General features: G+C 47.4%; 1 protein-coding gene across 10 annotated transcripts in view; it reads left to right on the top strand.

Moving 5' to 3' along the window:
• The window catches only part of TBC1D8 (TBC1 domain family member 8), a 121,880-nt gene that overhangs the window by 91,883 nt on the left and 5,489 nt on the right, over positions 1-24,508 (top strand). For 5 of the 10 annotated variants that reach the window (XM_027128789.1, XM_027128790.1, XM_027128793.1 and 2 more), the window contains 13 exons: positions 410-617; positions 1,939-2,133; positions 3,070-3,246; positions 4,544-4,694; positions 6,196-6,410; positions 7,256-7,373; positions 9,812-10,097; positions 10,869-10,998; positions 11,135-11,233; positions 11,823-11,891; positions 14,008-14,154; positions 17,410-17,650; positions 18,511-18,576. In XM_027128789.1, the coding sequence (XP_026984590.1) occupies positions 410-617; positions 1,939-2,133; positions 3,070-3,246; positions 4,544-4,694; positions 6,196-6,410; positions 7,256-7,373; positions 9,812-10,097; positions 10,869-10,998; positions 11,135-11,233; positions 11,823-11,891; positions 14,008-14,154; positions 17,410-17,650; positions 18,511-18,576 (2,102 nt within the window). Of the gene's footprint in view, positions 1-409; positions 618-1,938; positions 2,134-3,069; positions 3,247-4,543; positions 4,695-6,195; positions 6,411-7,255; positions 7,374-9,811; positions 10,098-10,868; positions 10,999-11,134; positions 11,234-11,822; positions 11,892-14,007; positions 14,155-14,664; positions 14,735-17,409; positions 17,651-18,510; positions 18,577-24,508 lie in introns of those variants that run through there. The other 5 variants (XM_027128792.1, XM_027128794.1, XM_027128791.1 and 2 more) reach the window with 4 other exon arrangements.

Genomic DNA, 24,508 nt, shown 5'->3' on the forward strand with positions numbered 1-24,508 from the left:
AGATGTCAGGATGAGACACCAAGTCTCATCCAGGGGTGCACAGTTGATAAGGAAGCTACAAGGTCATATTTTGACTCTGAGCAAAGTCTAATTCTATCAGATAAACCTAGAACGCTTATTTCATGTGACAAAGACAAGTTTTTACTTCTGTTTTTTGGAATTTTTCTTCCTGAAATTCTGGGTTATGACATAAATTCACTGGTATTTTTAAATGTTGTGATTTGGCTGCCTTGTTGCTTGATTGGGTTTGAGAGCCAAGATTCAGGGTATGGGGGGGTGCCCTGGGGAGGATGTTTCTGCATCCCCTTCTATGTCGGGTTGTGCCGAGGGGTTAAGAGTGTTTTCCTCCACAATCTAGTGCGTTCAGTCACTGTTCCTGCCTCTCTCTCTCCCCTCCCTCCTTCCCCAGGGACCTGGAAGCCAGGGCACAGAACGAGTTCTTCCGGGCCTTCTTCAGGCTGCCGAGGCGGGAGAAGCTGCACGCCGTCCTGGACTGCTCCCTCTGGACCCCGTTCAGCCGCTGTCACACGGCCGGGCGGATGTTCGCCTCCGACAGTTACATCTGCTTTGCCAGCAAGGAAGCTGGCTGCTGCAAAGTTATCCTCCCGTTCCGAGAGGTAGACCTGTCTTCCTCCTGTCGGGGAGCCGTGGTTGCCGTGAGACGGGGCGTTGGCGGGGACGGGTGCTCACGCTGCAAGGCTCTGCCACCGAGGATGGGCGGGGCTGGAGAGATGCATGGCCTGAATTGACCAGGGGCCTTTGCTTGTTCTGTTGTTGCCTGGCAACCTGAAATTTGCATAGACCTGAATGGTGAGCACAGGGCACCCTGGCCTCCGCAGTATTGATAAAGCTGTTATTATAAAGTACCTACTTAGCAATGAAAGCTTTTCCAACAGCCCTTAGGGATGAATCCTTCCCTTTCACCCACAAAAGGGAAAAGAAAAAAAAGGGGACTTACAAAAAGCATCATCTTTTGAAAATAAATGTCAAATTGCTTGGTTTTTATACCCTCCTGGAACTTTAGGTAAAAATTTAGAAACATGCTTCCTTTCAACTGTAAAATTCTACAATTCTGTTCTTGGAAATGGAGTCTGCTTCCACATCTGATGAGCTCAGTACTGTGGTTTCAGGGCATGTCGGCTGTGACAGAACCACGGCTCTGTCACACGTCAAGACTTCCAGATTCTTGCTATTATAACATATGAACTAAGTACTGTTCAGAAAAACTCAATTTTTTCATTCATGTGATTGACCTCCATTTTTCTGCAGCAGGTGTCTTCATTTTACAAATATTCCTACTTATGAGTGGAGCAAGAAATCCTGGATTGCCTTATGTAGTTTTTTTTTAACTGTGGTCGCGTATACATAACATTTACCATTTTAACCATTTTTAACTGTTAGAGTTCCCTGGTACTAGGTACATTCACACTGTTGTGCAGCCATCACGAGAATTTTTTCATCTTTCCAAACTGAAACACTATCCCCATTAAACAGTAGCTTCCTGTTCCCCTCCCCCAGCCCTGGGGACCCACCGCTCTGCTTTCTGTCTCTATGAATCTGACTCCTTTAGGCCCCTCATATCAGTGAAATCCTACAGTATTTGCCCTTTTGTGATTGGCTTATGTCACTTAGCATAACGTCCTCAAGGTGAATCCAGACTGTAGCACCTGCGAGAATATCCATCCCTTTTAAGGCTGAATAACATTCCATTGGAGGCAGAGCCCACGTTTTGGCTCACCCAGCCAGGGGCACTGGAGCCACTCCCACTTCGTGCCGTGGTGCATATGCCGCATTCCATACTTTCTGACTTCGTACTTCTGGTTCCTTATCGCAGTTACCGGGTTTTGCCTTCTCTCGGGATGTTTCCCGAATGTGCAATTAAACGCCTGCCCGTCTTCTCTCTTGCCGTGCCTCTGTGCGCGTGACTATTTGTAACAGGTCGTGAGCATTGAGAAAATGGAGGACACGAGTCTGCTGCCGAACCCCATCATCGTCAGCGTCAGGAGCAAGATGGCCTTCCAGTTCATCGAGCTCACGGATCGCGACAGCCTGGTGGAGAGTCTGCTGGCGAGGCTGAAGCAGGTGCACGCCGACCACCCCGTGCACTACGACACGACGCGGGATGAGGACCTGGTATGATCCTTGGAAACTGTGGGATCCCGTAAATTGAAAATCCCTTTTTTTCAGCACCTCGAGGCCAGGGGTCTCCAAAGGGGTGTGCACGTAACGATGATCCACTTGGGTACCAGAGAAATGTAAGCAATGATTGGGTCCGTGGAGCAGGCAGTGTGGTATCGTCTCTGATGGCACTGGTGTCCTGAGTGGGTGTGGCAGGGTTGGTGGGTGGATGGGGACTCACCCACAGGTTGGAGGATGCCCAGAGCATGCCCCCCGACAGGATACAGGGATAGATGGGGTATACCCATGTGTCAGAGGGATCGACAGGCCACCCCCTCAGAGGTTGGAGGGTTTGGTGGGGAATCAACCCACAGGTGAGTGGACACCCTCTTTACTGGTTAGAGAGGTCAGTGCCCCCGCCATCCCCCCGAGGTTGGAGGGGATGATGTTATTTGGGGGCGGATATAAGTTTTGCCGAAAGAGATGTTGCACTGTCGTTAAGGTGGGACAGCTGCAAATATAGACCCGGATCCGCTGGGACCCAGTCCCGAATTCTTTCACACCCGTCCCCCTTCTTTCTGGACCTCTTTTCATCCAAGTAGTGACAGGAGGAAGGGAGGGAACGTCTCTCAGTACCTGAGAGCAGTCTTCTCGAGATGGCCATCCTCAGTTCTGGAAGCTGAGGGCGCGATGGTGCTTCCCCAGCCCCTCTGGGGCTGTGCCCTGTGTGCCGTGAGCAGCCTCGCCGGGAAGGCGCCGTGTGGACCACGTACCTTGCGGAGGATCAGATCTCTTGGTTCTAGTGTTCGTCTGTTTTTCCCGGAAGTCCTAAGCAGAGAGGCGTGTTTAAGTTTGTTAATAGGTTCCTGCATCCAAAGGCAAGACAAAGACTGTCTTATGATGAAGGCAGTGACCTCTCTCTCTTTTTTTTTTTTTTTCCTCCCCATGCAGACTTCGTCTGTGTTTCATTCAACAAGCATGTGCGGTGACCACAGGTTTGGGCGTATTGAGATGGTGTCTTCTCAAAACAGCGAGGAAAGGGAGAAAGAGATGAGCCCACAGCTGCACCCCGAGGCCCTGGTCGCCGGCTTCCGGCGGTCGGGCAGCCAGAGCCCCGACTCGAGACTGGTGGGTGATGAGGCGCCGCTCTCGCCACCGCTGGGCGCAGGCGGAGGTGTCAGGGGCGTGGCTTCCCGCGGGCCCTGGAGGGTGGGCCTGGCGCGGCACAGGTTACCGGGCAACCTGGGGACACGTGATGCGCCCCCTTTGCCTCCCTCTTTTCCTCATTGGCAAAAAAGGGAAGTGGTCAGTGGTGCTAGTGGCCTGAGAGTGCGTCCCGGTGGGTGAAGGGTGTGGTGGGACGTCCGAGGGCCGTGGCTCTCCCCACCTGCCCCTCGGGTGGCGTCCGTGCATGCCGTCCCTTGTGGGGCTTCCGGGTGCAGAGCAAGGCTGTCTCCTTGTGCCCGGGGGTGTCTGTGTGGCTCTCTGGTGCAGCGTTTCTTTTTTGTACCCGGGCTGTCTTCTCGTTTTACTGAACCAAACATACTTCTGCCACATTTATATAGTTTTCTCCTCTGGAGGGAGAGACTGAGGGCAATGCCTGTATGGTAAACAGACTAGGAATCATGCTCTGAGATGGTGCCCTGGCACGAGGGGTGCTGTGTCGGGACCATGAGTACCAGGGTGGCCGTGAACACGATTGCTGCCCCTTGGCCGCTTAATGGCTCGTGTATCATAGATCGTTAGCTTTTTTCATTCAGAACTGAGCCTTCTGATGTACTTTACAGAGATGCTCAATGAATGCTCGATGAAACACGTAAGAATAGTGAGTGTATGTAACGTCAGTATTCTGTAAACTATTACTAGAGAATACAGATAATTAAAAGCATATGTAAATATCTTGTCTAAAAGGCACTAGAAATTCCTGCCAGCTAGGAATTCTAAAGGATTTTAAAAATCCATAATTTTAAAGGATATTCAGTCACCTAGAGACATCGTGTCTTTTTCATCTCTGCTAGTGAGAACAATGTAAGTTTTTCGGGTTGGCGGTTTTTCCCCTGGCTGTCAGGAAGTTCCAGGGAAATCACGAGAGCCCCTTGCTCCGCTTTGCCCTCTGAGCTGACCTGTCTCGGCAGCTGGCTTGGTGTCAGTATCCGGAGAGGCTTCCCCACCCAGCCCTACCCCACCCTCCCATCTGCTCTGGGTGTTTTATCAATATTTGTGTCAGTGCTCCCACTGGGCCCTGAACCCCTGAAGGGCTGGTGCCCTTTACATGCCCTGTGCCTGGTGGAGGTTCAGAAGTATCTGCTGAGCGAATTGCCTGTCACCGTTGTTCCCTCCGTCAGCAGAAGGAGCCTCTCCCTGTGACGGGCTGTGGAGGGTGCAGACGACCTTCTTTGTACATGCAGCATGTTTCCACTTGCAGCCCAGAGAACAGATCAAGATGAGACTGTGGAACGACCACTTCGTAGAGTACGGCAGGACCGTGTGCATGTTCCGTACGGAGAAGATCCGGAAGCTGGTGGCCATGGGGATCCCCGAGTCGTTACGTGGCAAACTCTGGCTCCTTTTCTCTGGTGAGCGTTTCTGGGGTCTCCAGGCCAACTTTTATTTCTGGAGCGGACACGGGACAAAGGCCCCGACCTGGGCAGTGTGTGTGTGCAGAGGGGTCCCCTCTGCCTGTGACGTGTCCGACCGGGGACCTCAGGACCTTCCCACGTTGGCTGTGATGTCCTGGGTCAGTGCAGGGTCTGGCCAAGGGATCGCGTCTCCTTTAGAAATGACTATGAGTCTCTTCGTTGTCCCCAGAATTCTGTTTAGGACGCCCTTGACGTGCAGCGTCTTTCTAGGACGTGAGTCCTGAAGTAGAGGAAACGAAAACATCTTCAGAAGGTGTTGAGTTGCGTGTGTTGTAGCGAATCCCTCAGTGCGCGCTTCCTCTTGCGCGCTTCCTCTTGCTCCTCTGTGGAGGGCACACAGCGTCCCCGCGAGGCAGAGCCGCAGGGTTTTCTCTCCCGCCTGCGTCCTCCTGCTGCACCGCTGGACCGGGGACTCTCCTGCTGCTGCTCTTGGGCATCTCTCATCAGGACACTCGCTGACGGAGGAGCTGAGACTGGGGCCGCGGTCCCCAGAGGCGTTCCGAGCAGGCATTTCTCTGTCAGCCGTTTGGTGCCACGCGGTGGAGCGGCTGGGGCCCTGCCAGCAGGAAGAGAAGGCCCTGTGGTCCAGGACAGTGTGACTGCTGACCCTTTCGGGTGCTAGGGGTGGGGTGGCCAGGGCTCCGCCTGCCCCGGGGACCCTGCTGTGCTCTCCCGGAGGCTAGGCCTGGGGACCCGTCCTCCCCGCGCCCTGTCCCTGTTCCTCCCTCAGTCGGCCTCCTCCTTGGTCACCTCTCTCCTCCCTCTTCCCCGTCTCTCCCCGAAGTCGCCCAGCCCCTCTCCTCTGCTGCCCGAGAGGCCCAGACCCGATGCTGGCTGGCTCCTGGGCGCTGGGGCTGCTGAGCGGGTGTCTACTGGTCCCTCTCCTCCCAGCGCTCACCTTGTTCCACAGGCCGAGTCTCCCCGCTGCCTCCCGGCCTGTCTCTCCCACTGCCCACCAACAGCATGCCCGTGAAACCCTTCCTCTGTCAGATGAGGGTATTTTTGTATTTAATAAAATACAGGGGACTTACAGAAAGCATCCTCCCAGTATTTTTGTGTTTAATAAAAACAGTCCATATTCGTATGGAGCAGCAAGCAAAGAGAGTGACACACACACACACACACACGCACACACACACACACTCTTCTGTTACCAGGGAATACAACTTACTAAAAGCATAGTAATAAAGCCATTTCTAGTGTGAGCTCTTCCCCCCTCTCTATAAGGTTATTCTTAGAAAAGCCATGTTATTTCTTTTTTTCTCTTTTTTTCTTAGCAGAACTGAAGTTCCTTTTGGTTGTGTGTGGTCTCAAACTATTTTTTATGTCCCTCAGGTCGCAGGACCCCACTGAGGTCCTCTGACCGGACAGGCCCCTCCCCATGTGGACTCTCTCCTGGTAATCAGTTGCCCTTGAAACGTTACTTTTAAATCATCAGATGCCGTCACTGACCTCGCCTCGCATCCCGGTTACTATGGCAACCTGGTGGAGGAGTCCATGGGAAAGTGTTGCCTGGTGACAGAGGAGATAGAACGGGACCTGCATCGCTCCTTACCGGAGCACCCCGCCTTCCAAAACGAAACGGGGATCGCTGCTTTGAGGAGAGTCCTGACGGCTTATGCCCACCGGAACCCCAGAATCGGGTACTGCCAGGTGAGCTGTGCGCTGCGGGTTGGAGGTCATAGCCCCCATCCTGGGCTACCACCCAGGCCTCGGGTCTGTGTTTCAGCCATCTGTACCGAGGACTGTCGTGTGGAGGGAATCAACCTCGTGTAGTCAGGCTGATGATGCAGAAGGAGCAACGTTACCCAGTGCCCGGGGAGAGCGTTGCACAGGCTGGGCCTCTGTCCACGGGAGGCCGTGCAGTCTTCACGGTCTCCGGGCCTCCACTGCAGGACGGTATCCATGAAGCTGCCGTGGGAGCTTTCTCCCTCCAGAGCGTACAGAAGTCGTAGGGATTCTTTTTTAAATGCTATTTGGGGAGGAAAAAGCTGTTTGGGGTGGATCGCCTTCCTCCAGGATGCACGAGTGGAGGCAAGACACCCTCCGAGTGGTAAGCAAGCACAAAATAAAACCCCGGCACGAGGCTGGGTGAGAGAAGCTACTGACCCTTAAAAACAGAGGATTTTAAACTTTGTCTCCTGTGCATAAGCGAAATTAGTGGGTGAGTGTGTGTGTGTGTGTGTCTCTGTCCGAACGTAGACACAGAGACAGCTGGGTGGGATCTGAGCCTGAGGCGTGCTCCACAGCCCAGTCCAGCATCACACCGTGGGCTCAGGGGTGGAGCGGTGGCTGGTCGCTCAGCCTGGTGTGTCTCGTGAGGCCACGGTGACACCGTGGTCGTTCCAGCTCGGTGTCGCTGTGGGTGGGTACGCTGGGTCTCTCATCGTGCAGTCTTGACTTCTGCGGATCACTTGGGCTTGTGTGTTATTGAACGTCTCTGTGGCACTATGTGGCCTCGTCAGTAACTGTCCCCTCCCCTGCGAACCCCCGAGCAGTCCATGAACATCCTGACCTCCCTTCTGCTGCTATACGCCGAGGAGGAGGAAGCCTTCTGGTTGCTGGTTGCTGTGTGTGAGCGGATGCTGCCCGACTACTTCAACCATCGAGTCATCGGTAACTGCCTCCTTCCTCCCCCTCTGTACCCGGGGGTAGTGACCGAGCCAGGGCAGAGATGTTGATCACCAGTCCTGGTTATAAAGTCCCCTGTGCCACTCAGCTAGTCTCTGCACAAACGCCGTTTTGACTCTTGAATTTGCAAAACTAACTGGTGTAATTCTCTGCACAGTTTTGGCAAAAGAGTGGAATGTGGCAACCTGATTGCTCTCTTGCCACAAACTCTTACAGGTTTTGGATAAAGAACAAACGAATTATGTGGATAACTGAACTTCAGGAAAGAAAAACCTAGGCGCAAAAAGCCAATCAAAAAGTGAAAACCAAAGAGATTTTTCACTGATGCTGAGGCCTGGAAAGGGAGGGGGTCTGCTCCTGGTACCCAGGGAGTTTGTACAGACAGGAGAGAAGGGGAGTAGAGCAATACTGGAGACCCTTGAGGGCCGACGTGAAGGGCAGAGGAGGAACATGCCTCGCTTACAGCTTGATCGTAAGAAAGCACATTTGTGGCTGCCTGGGCTCTGGGCAAACCTGTGTTTGACCCATCAGTGCTCAAGCACTTGAGCTGCTGTCCTTTGTGCAGTTGAGATTGGAATTTGCATCCTCTCTGTGGTCCAGCAACCTCCTTGTGGGGAAAAGGACATGAAAATTGCTCTGGCCTGGTGATACTCTTAGGGACACTTTTTAGTAATCCAGAATGAGAGATGGAGATGGCCTAAAATTAGGGCGGCAGCCATGGGAACAGAAACAAAAGAACCAATTCGAGATGGAATTTGGCAAAGGAGTGGATGTAGGGACAAGGCAGGAAGAAGATGCTTGAAGGCTGAAGTCTAAGGACCAAGGGAGTGCGATGACCACTCGGAGGAAGGTGGGGTGGGGCTTGGCTGGGAAGGAGGCGGCCTTTTGGTGACCTCTGACTGTCTTCCTCTGCCCCCTCCCGTGCCTGAGTGGTTAATTGGTTTCCTTCCCTTTGCACCTCATATCACGCGAGGTATTTAATGTTGTACAGAGCAGCAAGGAGTAACCAGAACCTCGCGGTCATTGGGAAGCATGTTGTCCAAGCCCTCATTGGGTGAGGAGTGTTGCTATGGGGCAGATGGTACTCAACAGTGATCAGTAGACCCTCCATGATAATGTGACCACCACCGCAATACAGGGTAGAACATTTGGAACATTTCCATAATCCACAAAGTTCCCTTCTGCCTCTTCCCTGCCACATGCAACGCTTGGTACTGACTTCTGTCACCACAGATGAACTTGGCCTATTTTTGAACTTGGAATAAACATAATAATAGAGAATGTTCTGGCTTCCTTCGCATAACACGACGTTGTTGGTGCGTCAGCAGTTCCTTTTCATTGCTGAGTAGTATTTCACTGTACATTCATACCAGTCACCTGTTGATAGACATTTGAGTTTCCAGTTTCTTCTATTATAAGTAGAGTTGCAATGAACATTCATGTATGAGTCTTTTTGGAATGTATCTTGTCAGTTTTCTTTGTCTTTGCCCAGGAGTAGAATTCCTGGGTCATAGTTAGATGAATGCTTAACTTTATAAGAAACTGTCAGTTTTCCAAAGTGGATGAAATGCCTTCATATTATCTCACACCAGCAATGTGTGAGAGTTCCAGTTGCTCTGCATCCCTGTTAGCACTTGGAATTGGCTTTTTAATTTTAGCCATCCTAGTGGGTAAGAAATGGAATGTCATGATGGTTTTAATTTGCATTCCTCTGGTAATTGTTAATGATGTTGCACCTGTTTTTCTGTGCCTACTGGCCATTTATTTATCATCACTTCTGAAGTGTCCAAATTTTACCTCTTTTTAGAAAAAGATTTGGTCATTGATTTCTTACAACTAAGTTGGATCAGTTCTTTATTGTGATTATGAAACCTCTGTCAGATATATGTATCGCAAATATTTTCTCCAAGTTTGAAGTTTGCATTTTCATTTCATTAATGGTCTCTTTTGAAGAACACCAGTCGTTAATCTTGGTGAAGTCCAATTTGTAATTTTTTTCTATGGTTAATGCTTTTGTGTCCTAAGAAATTTTGCCTTTTTCCTGTCTTCCCCACGCCATGCAGATATCCACTGGATTCGGCACTTTTTTTTTTTTTTTTTTTTTGTCCATGCTGTGTGGCTTGCAGGATCTGAGTTCCCTGACCAGGGTTTGGACCCGGGCCCACAGCAGTGAAAGCGCTGAGTCCTAACCACTGGACCGCTAGGGAAGTCCCAATTCACAACTATTTTTTGAAAATACTGTCCTTTCCCCATTAGAATTACCTTGGTCAAAACATCAAAAACCAGTGAACTAACTTAAGTGTAAGTCCTTTTCTGGCCTCCAGTCCCGTTTCATCGTTGTGCGTATCTCAGAGTCGTTTTAATTTGGGGCTGACTTTGGAGGGAGTGACTCTCTCCCCCATCTCTGTGGCCTCCTTTCCCAGGGGCCCAGGTGGACCAATCGGTCTTCGAGGAGCTCATCAAGGAGCAGCTCCCTGAGCTGGCGGGGCACATGCACGACCTCTCGGCCCTGGCGTCCATCTCCCTCTCCTGGTTCCTGACGCTGTTCCTCAGCATCATGCCCCTGGAGAGCGCGGTGAACGTGGTCGACTGCTTCTTCTACGATGGCATCAAGGCCATCTTCCAGCTGGGGCTGGCCGTGCTGGAGGCCAACGCCGAGGACCTGTGCAGCAGCAAGGACGACAGCCAGGCCTTGATGGTCCTCAGCAGGTGGGGACCGCCTGGGGTGGAGGGGCAGCAGCGGGACTCCAGGAGCCAGGCGGCAGGTCCAGGCAGCCGGGCTGTCACTGTGGGGGTTCTTCCACTCTACCACTTGTCACCCCACGTGCCCCCAGGGCCAGGCCATCAGGCAGCCCCGTCACCCGTGTGCGGTGAGGAGTCCGCCTTCCCTCGCTCCTGTCCGCTAAGTGAGAGGCAGGAGGGGCGAGGGTATCGGTGCCTTTCTCTGAGCAGGTTCAAGTGTCCTTAGTCGAGAGGGACTCATGGTGGCCTTGAACGGGGGCGGGCAGGCGGACACGGGAAAACGTGGGCCTCAGGCCGCCAGCTGGAGGATTTGGACATTTTGTGCATAGGGGATGGTGCGTTGTAGGGAAGGCAAAGTCCCGCGAAGCTGAGGACGGGAACCCGGGTCCCTTGGAGCTGAGGGCAAGTTGGATGACAAATGAAAAGCTCCTTTTCAGAATACTGTGGAAGCTTAAAATTGCAGTATGCACAGGATTTTGTATTTATGTCACTGGAGGGTCACAGACCCCGGGAAACCTTCCCGTAGCGCCCAGGTCCACAAGTCTGGCTTCACGCACGTCTCTCGTTTTCTCTAAAATGAGTGTAGCGGTTGCTGCCTGGCACTCCTCCCACCGTTTGGAGGCAGACGAGCTGGTTTGACAGTTGCTGCCACGTGTCCAGGGGCCCCTGTGAAGGCAGGTGTCGCATGGTGCCCAGGGGAGGGTAAACCTGTGCTTTTCCGGTGGGTGGTGTGCCCAGGTTTCTGGATCACATCAAGAACGAGGATAGCCCTGGACCCCCGCTAGGCAGCCACCATGCCTTTTTCTCGGATGACCAGGAGCCCTGTCCTATGACCGACATTGCCGACCTGATCCGGGACTCCTACGAGGTACCTGGGCCCCATCCCTGCCCCACCCCAGCTCTCTTGGGAGATGGACTTCCAGGGAGGTTTTCCAGGCTACTTCTGTTTCCTGTATGGACGCATAAGGGATTCTGTGAGTGAGTGGACCCTTCCTTCCCTGCAGAAATTCGGAGACCAGTCTGTGGCTCAGATCGAGCACATGCGCTGCAAGCACAGGATCCGGGTCCTGCAGGGCCACGAAGACACCACAAAGCAGAATGTGGTGAGTAGAGGCCTCCTGGGAACCACTGCTCCTGGCGGCCAGGTGCTGACCTGGGCTGGGTGCCCTGCTGGTCTCCTAACAGGAGAAAGCCAGCTTTTTTTTTTGCATTGAATTAACAACTTGACAGGGTGAGCTGGTGGAGAAAGAGCGTGGGTTTAGTTTGAGAGTCAGACAGATTGTGAGCAAACTAACTACTGTGAGCCTCGGTCTCCCCGATTGTAAAATGAGGATAATACTAACCACCGTGTGGGCTTAAATGAGGGACAGTATAGCGCATGCCCGGCACCGAGGGCCTGCAGTGTTGATGGCTGTGCAGGAGGAACTTCCTGCCCAAGCTGTAGCCTTGCTACTGTTTACTCCCATTAGGACTTACAATGCTTGTCCTGAGTCGCGGATGTGTGAATCAGAAAAGATGAGGATAAAAAGCCCTGAGAGAGCGGCCATAAAGTGATCTCTGTGATGGGAACAGACTCTGTCCTGGGAGGAGCTGGGCGCCTGGCGTCCCCCCCAGCGGGACGCGCCCTCTCGGCCTCTGGTCCTCCCAGGGGCAGGCAGAGTTCACTCCATGACCGTTTGTTCTTTCCTCAAGCTGCGAGTCGTTATCCCCGAAGTCTCAGTCCTTCCAGAAGACCTAGAGGAACTCTACGATTTATTCAAGGTAGGAAAATCTGGGAGGATGAGGGAGTGACAGGCCCTGAGCCAGACCCCAGCTGATGTCATCGCCTGCCTGCGGGAGGGTGCAGAGGCTGGAGGGGTCGGCATGTGCCTGTTGGGTGGCAGCGAGGCTGGAGCGGCCCCCCGGCCAGCTCTGGCTTGGCTGTGCCTCCTGGGCCCGAGCACGGATGCTGTTGCGCTCGGCTGATAGGCCCTCGTTGCTGGGGACACGTCCTTCACTGCCCTAGGCCGAGTCCCCAGTCAGTAGTGGATTCAGGGACTTCCCTGGTGGGGCAGTGGTTAAGAATCCGCCTGCCAGTGCAGGGGACCTGGGTTCGATCCCTGGTCCGGGAAGATCCCACATGCTGCGGAGCAACTAAGCCTGTGAGCCACAACTACTGAGCCCACGTGCCACAACTACTGAAGCCCGTGCGCCTAGAGCCCGTGCTCCGTAACAAGAGAAGCCTGCGCACCACAATGAAGAGTAGCCCCCGCTCACCGCGACTAGAGAAAGCCCTCGCACAGCAACAAAGACCCAACGCAGCCAAAAATAAATAGATTTATTTAAAAAAATACAAAAAAAAATAGTGGATGCAACAGTGACCCTTATTGAAATTATCACCTCGTATACTTTTTTCTATTATTATTTTTTAAAATTGAAGTATAGTTGATTCACAATGTTGTGTTAGCTTCTGGTATACAGCACAGTGATTCAGTTATACGTATATATATTCTTTTCTTAAAAAATATTTATTTGTTCGGCTGTGGCTGGTCTTAGTTGTGGCACGCAGGATCTTTGTTGTTGCCGTGTGCGGGGTCTTCGTTGCAGCATGCGGGAACTTTTTCATTTTTTAGTTGCCGCATGCGGGATCTTTAGTTGCAGCATGCACGTGGGATCTAGTTCCCTGAGCAGGGGATCGAACCGGGCCCCCTGCATGGGGAGCGTGGAGTCTTAGCCACTGGACCACCAGGGAAGTCCCATATGTATATTCTTCTTCATTATAGGTTTTTACAAGATATTGAATACAATTCCCTGTATCACCTCAAATACTTTTTAATCATAACCTCTCACCCACATGACGTGTGTACATATTCTTGTGTTTGTGTGGCTGGTCTGCCTGCTACTTTATGTTCTGTTTTCCCCTGATGCTGTCATTAACACTTTTTCACATTGCCCTATGGTCTTACTCATTTTTAAATCGTTTAAAACCTGTCATGTTGGTAATACTTACCATGCTAAACTGTATTTCGACTATTTGGATATTTAGGTGGAAGACTTGCTGAATTAAATCACCCTACAAAGACCATTTTCAGGTGCCTTTTCTCTTGCTCGAAACAGTCAGTAAAAATGGGGAAGAGAGGCAGACAGTGGACCCACTCCCGACAGCCTGGCAGTGAAGCGGGGAGAAGACAGCCGCAGAAAGCAGGCCAGCCCGGAGGAGTCGGCCACCGGAGCTGTCCTGGTGGGGCCTCTGAGCCGCCAGCACTTCTGCACTCAAATGGCTGCGTGCTCGAGATAATCCTAAGCAGCACTTAGGTCTCCTGAGCAGAGCCGCAGATATTGTCTGACCCTTCCTGGGGCTGTCGTGTCACATCTCCCTGTGGTCGCTGACATGGGTGACTGGCTTAGTAGGTTCCCGGCACTCCTCACGCCTAGTCAGCAGGATGCGTGGTGAGTCCTCAGGCTACGTCTCCTGTAAACATCACCGGGTTTCAAGTTTTATAGTTTCCTCTGTTGCATGAAGAGAAAATACGAAGCCAGAGGTGACTTAGTGTCCCACACCGCCACCTCTCTTTGACTTTCAAGGAGGAAAAACAGGGAGTACTAGAAACACAAAAGCAGGTTAACAAACGTGTTGTTTAGCATAAAACATCTTTGATTTATTTAGGGCTAACTTCTCAATTTGAGAGAATAAGACGTCTCACATTTGAATTTATATGACTTAAGAGACTGCCTTAAATTCATCATAAAAATAAGTTTCATTAAGTACTAACTGTATCATTAATCTTTCATACAAGGAGTATTTAAAGAAGACAGACAGCTATTTCCTGTGTCCTATTTCTATCTTTTCTGTGAACAATGTGGGTGAAATTTATTTTCGTATTTTTTTTTTTTTTAGCTCTGCAGGCCTTTCATTTGTGTAGGACTAACTATGAATATAAACTTCAACTATAAATACAAGACCAATTTCAAAATGCACTTCCAAAAGAAATTCCAGGACAGTAGCGTCATCATCATGGTGTCTAATTCCGTCATACAGCCTGAGGTACCTCCTTTATGTGCCCAGAGCCATCCTCACCGCCGCGGAACCCCCCTCAGGCTGTCCTCCCCCACTCCCACTGCCCCCTTGCTGCTGACCTTCCCTGAATGCCCTTGGCTTTCATAATCTGGCCTCTTATATTTTAATGCTTCTTTAAGTACTGTGAGGTATAATGGTCCCTAGTTGGGTTTTACATGCATCTCTTCTTGTCTCTTGAATCAGAAATTCGTTTTCTCAAGGGAAAGGGCCACATAGAGATACCCTTACATTGTTGTATAAATATGTGATAGGGTCTTATTAAGGAGTCCATTCCTTAACTTCATTGCCTCCTTCCCGAAGCCTGGAACGTACAGGTGTGACCATTCTCTATGTCAACAAGGAATAGCCTGCTCTGTCTTCTTTACGTACTCTTTCCTATTAAAGATGAACAGTGTGTACGTAATGAAATCTATTTTTATTCTGAATGGAAAGCAATCTTTCTTTTATGCCTTAATGCAGTTCTTTCTTTTCTTTCAGTTTTATTGAGGTATAATTGACCTACAGCACTAAGTTTAAGGTGTACAGCATAATGACTTACATGTATTGCGAAATGATGCGCAGTAAGTTAACATCCATCATGTCATAAATTTATAGATACGAAAAAAAAGAACAAAAATGATTTTTTTCTTGTGACGAGAACTTTTAGGATCTACTCTCTTAGCAACTTTCAAATATACTGTACAGCAGTGATAACTATAGTTGTCGTGTTGTACATACATCCCAGGACTTATTTATCTTATAACTGGAGGTTTGTACCTTTTGACCCCCTTCACCCTGTTCTATAACCCGCACCCACGGCCAGCCCCAGCCTCTGGTAACCACGAATCTGATCCTTTTCTATGACTTTGGGTTTGTTTGTTTGTTTGAATTTATTTTATTTTTGGCTGCGTTGGGTCTTTGTTGCTGCACACGGGCTTTCTCTAGTTGCAGCGAATGGGAGCTACTCTTTGTTGCGGTGCGCAGGCTTCTCATTGCGGTGGCTTCTCCTGTTGTGGAGCATGGGCTCTAGGCGTGTGGGCTTCAGTAGTTGTGGCACGCGGCTCAGTAGTTGTGGCTCGTGGGCTCTAGAGCACAGACTCAGTAGTTGTGGCGCACAGGCTTAGTTGCTCTGCAGCATGTGAGTTCTTCCCGGACCAGGGCTCGAACCCGTGTCCTCTGCATTGGCAGGTGGATTCTTAACCACTGCGCCACCAGGGAAGCCCATGTTGCTATTTTTTTTTTTAGATTCCACATATGAGATCATATAGTATTTCTCTGACTTATTTCACTTACCGTAATGTCCTCGAGGTCCGTCCAGGTTATAAAGCAATGTTTTAAATTACGTAAATTTAGATTTGCGATGTCTGTCCCTTATCCTCTGAAACTGAAAACAGCTTCATTAGTCTTCTCTCTTCAAGTAAGATGGGAACAATATAATACACACTTGATGTCATTGACTACTTTTGGAAATACTCAGGACCTGAAACAGTGCCTGTGACATTTTTGTAGATTCAGTATCTGCAGATCTTTTCTCGTTCTTTTTTAATGGCTGCAGGATTTGATGGTGGGCGTAACCATACTTTATTAACCATTCACCTGCTGAGGGACATTTATCTCATTTCCAGTTTTTTCTGCTTTATAAACAGGGCTGTATCCAGCATGCTTGTGCCTTTCTTGGGACACCTGTGCTGCCGTTTCTGTAGGATAGGTTCCTTAGGGATGCACAAGCCAAGTTTTAGTCACTATTGCTACAGCGTTTTAGATTTTTCAAATTTCAGTTCTACTGATGATGCCTAAGGGTGCTCATTTCCTGTGTTCCCCACTCACCCAGCATTTAACATTATGGGTCTTTTAAAATTTTACTAGTTGTGTAGAAAATTGCATTTCATTTTAACTTAACATTTGTTTACTCATTACTGAGGTTGAGTACCCTTTCATAAGTTTATTGGCTAATCATATACTTTCTTGTATCATCTCTTCATATCCTTTGCCTGTTTTTATATTGACTTGTTTTTCTGTAGGATTCTGTGTAAACTGGTTGTACTAGTCCTTGGCCTTTATAACTGTTTTCTTCTGGGTAGGATTCTGAGGGCCTCTGGCATCACAGGGTGGCAGATATACACGCAAATTCACAGTGTGTCTTGGGTTTGAGGAATGGGAATTTATCAGACCTTTGTTTCACACTTGAACATTCTTATGGTACTTTTCCTGATTCTGCAAAGGCTACTTAAGGAACATGGCTCCAGAGAATATGCAGTAAAATTATAAATGGCATTTTGGTTTCCATCCAAGGATAGGCACTTGGATATTATAGCATCTGTACTTGTTTCTGTGCCATCCTTAGGGGCAGAGGGCATTGAAATCGCGAAGAACCCTGCAGTCATTGGGAACTATTTCAAGTGAGTTGAGATGTCCCAAGAGGTGATTTAGTACAGGTGTAAAAGAAACATTCTAAAGAGGCTAACCTGGTCCTAGGCGAAAGGGCCAGTTTTGATTGCTTTAGTTTTCAGTCTATTCCCAAGACTTCAAATTGCCTTTGCTTTTTTTACTTTTACTTTTTTGAATTGTTAATATATTCATGTGGTTGAAAATTCAGAACATATAAAAAAGCTTGCTTCTCCATCTGGGTCCCTGCCCCCGTTTTCCATCCTCACAGGTTACCAGGGTAAATAGTTTCTTCTGTATCCTATAGAGTTGTCTAGTACTTTCTGACTTTCAAATAATATGATTTAAGAAAAAATACCACAATAAAAATTGTATGATTTCAATAATTAAAACCATGGCAGGGGAGTTCCCTGGCGGTCCAGTGGTTAGGACTCTGCGCTCTCACTGCTGTGGGTCCAGGTTCAATTCCCTGGTCGGGGAACTAAGATCCCATAAGCTGTGCAGTGTGGCCAAAATTAAACAAAACAAAACTATGGCAGCTGAACTGTACATTTAAAAATTGTTAAAATGGTAAATTTTGTTATGTATATTCTGCTGCAATGAAAAAAGAAACCTTAATAAAAAGGAAAAAGTTTTTGCTTGTTACTACAGGGTTACCTGTAACTACATTTCTGGTTGGAGTGGTGAGATTGTGAGTTAATTTTTTCATTTGTTTGTTTTATAATGTTGCTTATTCAATACTGAATTTTACGAGGCAAAGCAAGTCAGGAGAGAAGGCTGTGTTGGCTTTGGCCTTTACGTGTGCGGCCTCCCATGGGGGCCGCCGCCCCTCACAGACCCCTCTCGCTCCCCTGTTAGAGAGAACACATGATGAGCTGCTACTGGGAGCAGCCCAGGCCCGTGGCCCTGCGCCATGACCCCAGCAGGCCCTACGCGGAGCAGTACCGCATAGACGCCCGGCAGTTTGCACGCCTGTTTCAGCTCGTCTCGCCGTGGACCTGCGGGGCCCACACAGAAATCCTCGCTGAAAGGACTTTCAGGCTCCTGGATGAAAACATGGACCATCTGATCGAATTCAAAGCATTCGTGAGCTGTCTCGGTATGACTCTGGGGGTCTTTCCTGCAGTGAGTTCATTTGGGACGTGAGTCTGTGAACACAAGACAAGTAGACTGTCACGCAGGCACATCCACTCAGTGAAATGGGTTTGGGAGTCGCCTGCCGTGATTTGGGGATTTTAAAAGTCCCTCTGCAGGCTCCTCTCGTGACCACTTTTATGTTTCCTAAGCGGGTGGTGGGAGGGCAGCCCAGGCTCTCAACATACATGGTTGTTGACCTTGTTCTCCTGGGCACCCAGGGTGTGGTGGTGTCTTGTTAGGAATGTGTCCTGAGACACATTTTTTTAAAAAAAATAAATTTAAAATTGAAGTATAGTTGATTTACAATATCGTGTAAGTTTCAGGTGCACAGCACAGAGATTCAGTTATACATACATATGTGTGTGTGTTGTGTGTATATATATATATTCTTTTTCAGATTCTTTTCCCTTATAGGTTATTACACACTATTGAGTATAGTTCCTTGTCCTCTACAGTAGGTCCTTGTTGGTTGTCTATTTTATGCATAGTAGTGTGTATATGTTAATCCTAGCCTCCTAATTTATCCCTCCCCGCCCCCCCCCACCCCCGCACATTCCTAACTCTTGCAGCTAAAATTAAAATCTTTCAGAAGGTATGAGGCCAGACAAAATTCCTGAGGTTATGTTGCCGCTCAGCAGTCACCAGTCACTACCCTTCACATTTTCCTTTCAGGTACACACTGTCTGGGTAGCAGTAGGTGAAGTGTCAGGTCAACAGACATTGACCTTACTACGTTCTCTCTACAGTGACTTTGTGTCCTGACACATGTACTTAAACCATTTGCATGTACTCAGTCTCTCTCTCTCTTTTTGGATTTTGCAGATATTATGTATAATGGAGAAATGAATGAGAAAATTAAACTGTTATATAGGCTTCATATCCCTCCAGGTAAGAAATTCCAAGTAGAAAAGTTAGGCTCTGTTCTGCCTTGACATAAATCAGCTTTGTGCATGACCTTGAGGTTCTTGTCTTTTTAAATTTATTTAGACTTGAGGCAACAGATGTTTCTAGTTCGGGGTGGCTGATGACAGATTTTGAGTACCACATTGTATGGCCTATGGCAGGGGTTCCCAGACTCGAGTGTACATCAGAATCATCTGGATGGCTTGTTATAATACAGGATACCTGGCCCACCCCGGTTTCTAATCCGCTAGGTCCGAGGACCACACTTTGAGAACCACGGGCCTGTGGAATGTGGGGGAAGACAAACCCTGGTTGCCTTACAGATGGTTATCTTAGCTTACTGTTTTTTGAAAAATTGAGGTAAAATTGGTATTATACTAGTTTCAGGTGTAAAGCATGATAGTTCAGTCTTTGTATACACTACAAAGTGATCACCACAGTAAATCTGATTACCATTTGTCCCCATAAAATTGACCCCCTTCACCCATTTTGCCCCCCCCCACCCCTTTCCCCTCTGGTAACCAACAGTCGATGGGTGTTGTTTTATTCATTTGTTTCATTTTTTTAGATTGCATATGTGACTGAAATCATACAGTATTTGTTTTTCTCTGACTTACTTTGCTTAGCATAATGCCCTCAAGGTCCATCTGTATTGTTGCAAACGACAAGATTTCCTTCTTTTTCATGGCTGAGTAGTATTCCATTGTGTGTATGTATGTGTGTGTGCAACTTTACTGAATTCATTTATTCCAAGAATTTTTGGTGGAGCCTTTAAGGTTTGCTATATATATGGTATCTGACAGTTTTACTTCTTCCTTCCCTTTTATTTCTTTTTCTTGCCTAATTGTTTGGGCTAACACTTCCGATACCGTGTTGAATAAAAGTGGCAAGAGTAGGCATCCTTGTCTTGTTCCTGATCTTAGGGGAAAAGCTTTTAGCTTGTCACCATTGATTATAATGTTAGCTGTGAGTTTGTCATATGGCCTTTATTACGTTGAGGTATGGTCCCTAAATAACCACTTTGATGAGAGTTTTTAATCATAAGTGGATGTTGAATTTTGTCAAATGCTTTTTCTGCATCTATTGAGACAGTTGTGTGTTTTTTATCCTTCATTTTGTTAATGTGGTGTATCATGTTGATTTGTGGATGCTGAACCATCCTTACATCCCTGTAATAAATCCCACTTGGTCATGGTATATAATCCATTTAATGTATTGTTGAATTAAATTTTTTAAAACCCTGCTTTAAATTTAAAAATTTAAAAATTCTGCTACTTTTGGATGGAATGTTTTGTATATATATGTGGTTTAAGGCTGATGCTTCATTACTGATTTTCTGTCTGGATGTTCTATCCATTAATGTAAGTGGGGTCTTAAAGTCCCCTACTAGTACTGTATTGCTGTCAATTTATCCCTTTAGGTCAGTTAATATTTGCTTTATTTATTTAGGTGTGCCTCTCTTGGGTGTATAAATATTTACAAATGTTATATCTTCTTGTTGGATTGATCCTTTTATCAATATGTAATGCTCTTCTTTGTCTTTTATTACAGTTTTTGTTTTAAAGTCTATTTTGCCCAATAAAAGTATAGCTACCCCAGATTTCTTTTTGCTTTCATTTGCAGGGACTGTCTTTTCCATCCCTTCACTTTCAGTTTGTGTCCTGTCTGAAGTGAGTCTCTTGTAGGCAGCATGTAGATGAGTCTTGGTTTTTCATCTATTCCGCCACTCTGTCTTTTGATTGGAGAATTTAGTCTATTTACACTTAAAGTAATTATTGAGAGGTATACACTTATTGCTATTTTGTTAATTGTTTTTTGTAGTTCCTCTCAGCTCTTTTTCTCTTTCTTCGCTTCCCTTGTGGTTTGATGACATTCTTCAGTGTTATATTTGGATTCCTTTCTCATTATCTTTTGTGTAGGTTTTTGCTATGTAGTTAATCACAAGGTTCACTATATGACAGCCTATATATATAACAGTCTATTTTAAGTTGATAGCAACTTAAGTTTAAGTGTATTCTGAAAACTCTGTATTTTTATTCCCTCCCCCTACGTTTTGTTTTTGATGTGATATTTTACATATTTCTATTTTGTATATCCCTTAATCAAATCTGGTGTAGTTAATTGTACTATTGGATTGGCCAAAAAGTTCATTCAGGTTCTTCTGAAAGATGTTGCAGAAAACTCCAAACGAACTTTTTGGCCAACCCAATACTTTTGTCTTTTAACCTTTATATTAGCTTTGTAAGTGGTTGATCTAGCTTTACCTTTATATTGCCTTTATCAGTGACATTTTGACTTTCATGTTTTCTTGTTGCTAGCTAGAGGTTTTTCTTTTTCTCTTAAAGAAGTCCATTTAACATTCCTGTAAGGCTGGTTCAGTGGTGATAAACGCCTTTAGCTTTTGCTTGTTTGAAAACTCTTTTATCTTTCCTTCAATTGTTTTCTTTTTTTAAAATTCATTTCAGTTGACATAGGACTATTCAAATGTTCTTTCCTTTGTATTTATTTATTTTTAATTTATTTTATTTATTTTTTGGCTGCATTGGGTCTTTGTTGCCGTGCGTGGGCTTTCTCTAGTTGCGGCGAGTGGGGGCTACTCTTCATTGTGGTGCGCGGGCTTCTCATTGTGGTGGCTTCTCTTGTCACGGAGCATGGGCTCTAGGCACGCAAGCTTCAGTAGTTGTGGTGTGCGGGCTCAGTAGTTGTGGCTTGTGGGCTCTAGAGTGCAGGTGCAGTAGCTGCAACACATGTTGCTCCGCGGCATGTGGGATCTTCCTGGACCAGTCTCAACCACTGTGCCACCAGGGAAGCCCAGTCTCCTTCAATTCTGATTAACCTTGCTGCGTAGAGTATTCTTGGTTGGAAGTTTTTCCCTTTTAGCACTTTGAATGTATTGTGCCACTCCCTTCTGGCCTGCAGCTTCTGTTGAAGAATCAGCTGATAGTCTTATGGGGGTTCCATTGTGCATAACAAGTTGTTTTTCTTCTTGCTGCTTTTAAGATTCTCTCTTTATCTGTAACTTTTATCATTTTAGTTATAGTGTGTCTTGGTGTGTGTCTCTCTGGGTTCATTGTATTTGGAACTCTCTGGGCTGTGGGAGAGTCCCATGGGACTGTAATTGTAAACTGTGCTGACCTCCAGACCAGGAGATCTGGAGGTGCTCCCCAGGCAACAGTTACAAAAATCATGACTTCAGATGAGTGTATAAGCCCCTTGGAAGGTACCAGAGAGCTGTGGTGAGGCTAAGAGAGGGTGCAAGGGTTATGCCTCCCTGCCTACATTCCAAGTGCGCCTCTGTACCCTCTAGGTGTGTGGCAAATCTAAGCCCGTCCCTCAAGTTGAAGCCCTAGGACAAGTAAATGGGCCCTTTTGTGCAGGTGGGCTGGGGGTGTGTTCCAGTCTGTTGTCTGTGCAGTGCCCTGGGTGTGGTAGCCTGCCCAGAACCGTCTTTCTGATTGTTTCAGTCCTGTGGGGCCTCAGGACTCTTGCCCTCCCGGGCCAGGGGATCAAGGGATAGCCCCCGTGTGGACCACGTTCATCTGCTGGCTTTTGCAAGGCTGCAGGAGAGAGGGTTGAGTATGCGACACACCTGCAGCTTTAGTGATGCAGGTGAAGAGCCCTGGGGCGGGGCACTCTTGTGAGTTCAGTGAGACTGTGCGCCCACCTCCACTAGCAAGGTATAGGTAGAGTGAACAAAGGGGAAAATGGTGCTTCGTTCCCGAAGAAAGTCCCACCTGTCTCTGCCCCTCCAGCAGAAGCTTTAAGATTAGCAAATGGGGGGTGTCCCTGGTGGCGCAGTGGTTGGGAGTCCGTCTGCTGATGCAGGGGACACGGGTTCGTGCCCCAGTCCGGGAAGATCCCACATGCCGCGGAGCGGCTGTGCCCGTGAGCCATGCCCACTGAGCCTGCGCGTCCGGAGCCTGTGCTCCGCAACAGGAGAGGCCACAGCAGTGAGAGGCCCGCGTACCGCAAAAAAAAAAAAAAAAAAAAAATTAGCAAACGGGTCTCCTTCACATGCAGTCCAGGCACTACTTAAACTGCTGCCTCTGCGCTGGGTCCTAGGACCAGTGAGACCCTCAGTAGGAGTATCTCAGATCCCTACACTCCCCAGGTCCCTGGGACATAAGCTCCCCTTGGTTTCCAAAGCCAGACAGTTTGGGGGCCTCGTTTCCATTCATCTACTGATGGACATTTAGGTTACTTCCATGTCTTCTTGGCTATTGTAAATAGTGGTGCTATGAACATTGGGGTTGCATGTATCTTTTCGAATTATAATTTTTGTCTCTTCCAGATATATATGCCAAGGGTAGGACTGCTGGATCATGTGGTAACTCTAGTTTTAGGTTAAGGAACCTCCATAGTGACTCTAGCAATTTACATTCCCTTGCTTACCTGTATTTAATATTTGAATTATTTGAATTATATTATTATTATAATATTTGAATATTTGAATTTGAATTATTTAATATTTGAATTTTTGATGCAGTTAAAAAAAAGTCTTAAGAATGCAGACAACCTAAAACCTCTATTTAAATGCATCAATTTGACAGGGCCATGAAGATCCACAATACATTTAGGCACTTTTCATTTAAATAGATTTGATTTTAACAAATATTTGTTTTCCACCCTCATGAATAACATTTTGATTAAAGGTGGAACAAACACACTCGTGGGGAAAAAAGCTTAACTCACTAATTAGGAAGTATACTGAGGTACAGGTTTGAATTTGTGTGCCCAAAGAGTGATGATATCTTATTGCCCTGATGGGAGGTGGAAAACCAAACAAAGCACACCAGCCTCTGGCCTCAAACACCCGCCTTGTGCAGAGAGCGCTGGAACTCTGCAGGGTCAAACAGGAGGCAGAGGGCTTTGTCAGGTCACTTACAAAGGTGATGCATCTCGGGAAGCAAAGAAGCCCTAAGCCCAAGGCCTCACAGTTTTTGAAGAGCTCAGTTCATTGGCCCCATGGTGACTACAACACTGTTTAGCAAATAGAGGAGAAATATTCCAGATGATTTGATACCAGATAAGGTGATGGAGGCATGAACAGTATTCTAGAAGATTACTGAATCAGGAGTTTTCACTGAAAATTGCTAAATATGTAAGTACTGGTCATTTCAGTCAGCTAATTACACTAACTGGACATCCAGAAGACCATTTCCTGGAAGAATATTAGATTCATTAGGAAGAAGCATCAAAACAAGCTACCAAGAATGACATGTCAGAATTGGTAAATTAACACAAACGAATGAGGCATCGGAGGCTTCCTGTAAAGACAGCACACTGTGAGCGGAGCTGATAGACAGTTCTGCTCCTCCTGGAAACTCTGGGGTTCAGGAAATACGTTGTTGGACTTGCAGAGCAGCTCCCCAAAAGGTGTCCCTGCTGGTCTGGATCCACGTTAACTGACGTTCTTAAAATGCTGAATCTAATAAAGTTCGAACAAAGGTCAGCTTATCACAGGATCCAAAAATGATAGTTTACATCTAATAACTTAGGCAGTACTGATGTCAGCTACATCAGAAGTGATACCAGGCACATTTGATTTGGTGAAAGACAGCTTAGGCTAGATGAAAGTCTGTTCTTTGTATTGGGATCCTGAGTTGAAAATGTCACTTGAGGGTTTTGCAAAACATGACAAGTGTAGAATATAAACCTCCTGAGAAACGTTTTGTGAAATTAAAAGATTGCACTGAGCTTTTTAAAAGAGAAAAGCTAGGTGCTTAAGATCCCTAGTATCGTCCAAATTGTTAAGCCACTAAAATGGGATTTATGGTCCCAGCATCCAGTACTTGTTGCAGCTCAGGTGACTTTCTTATAGTAGATATCTGAGACACAAGTTGGATACTTCGTTTGCTTTTCCTATCAATGACTTGGTTATACTGGAATTCCTAATTAATCCAAATGCAAGTCTGTT

The sequence above is a fragment of the Aethalodelphis obliquidens genome, unplaced genomic scaffold (genome assembly GCF_003676395.1).
Source record: "Aethalodelphis obliquidens isolate GAN/ISIS:26980383/991018 unplaced genomic scaffold, ASM367639v1 scaffold35, whole genome shotgun sequence".
Taxonomy (NCBI): domain Eukaryota; kingdom Metazoa; phylum Chordata; class Mammalia; order Artiodactyla; family Delphinidae; genus Aethalodelphis; species Aethalodelphis obliquidens.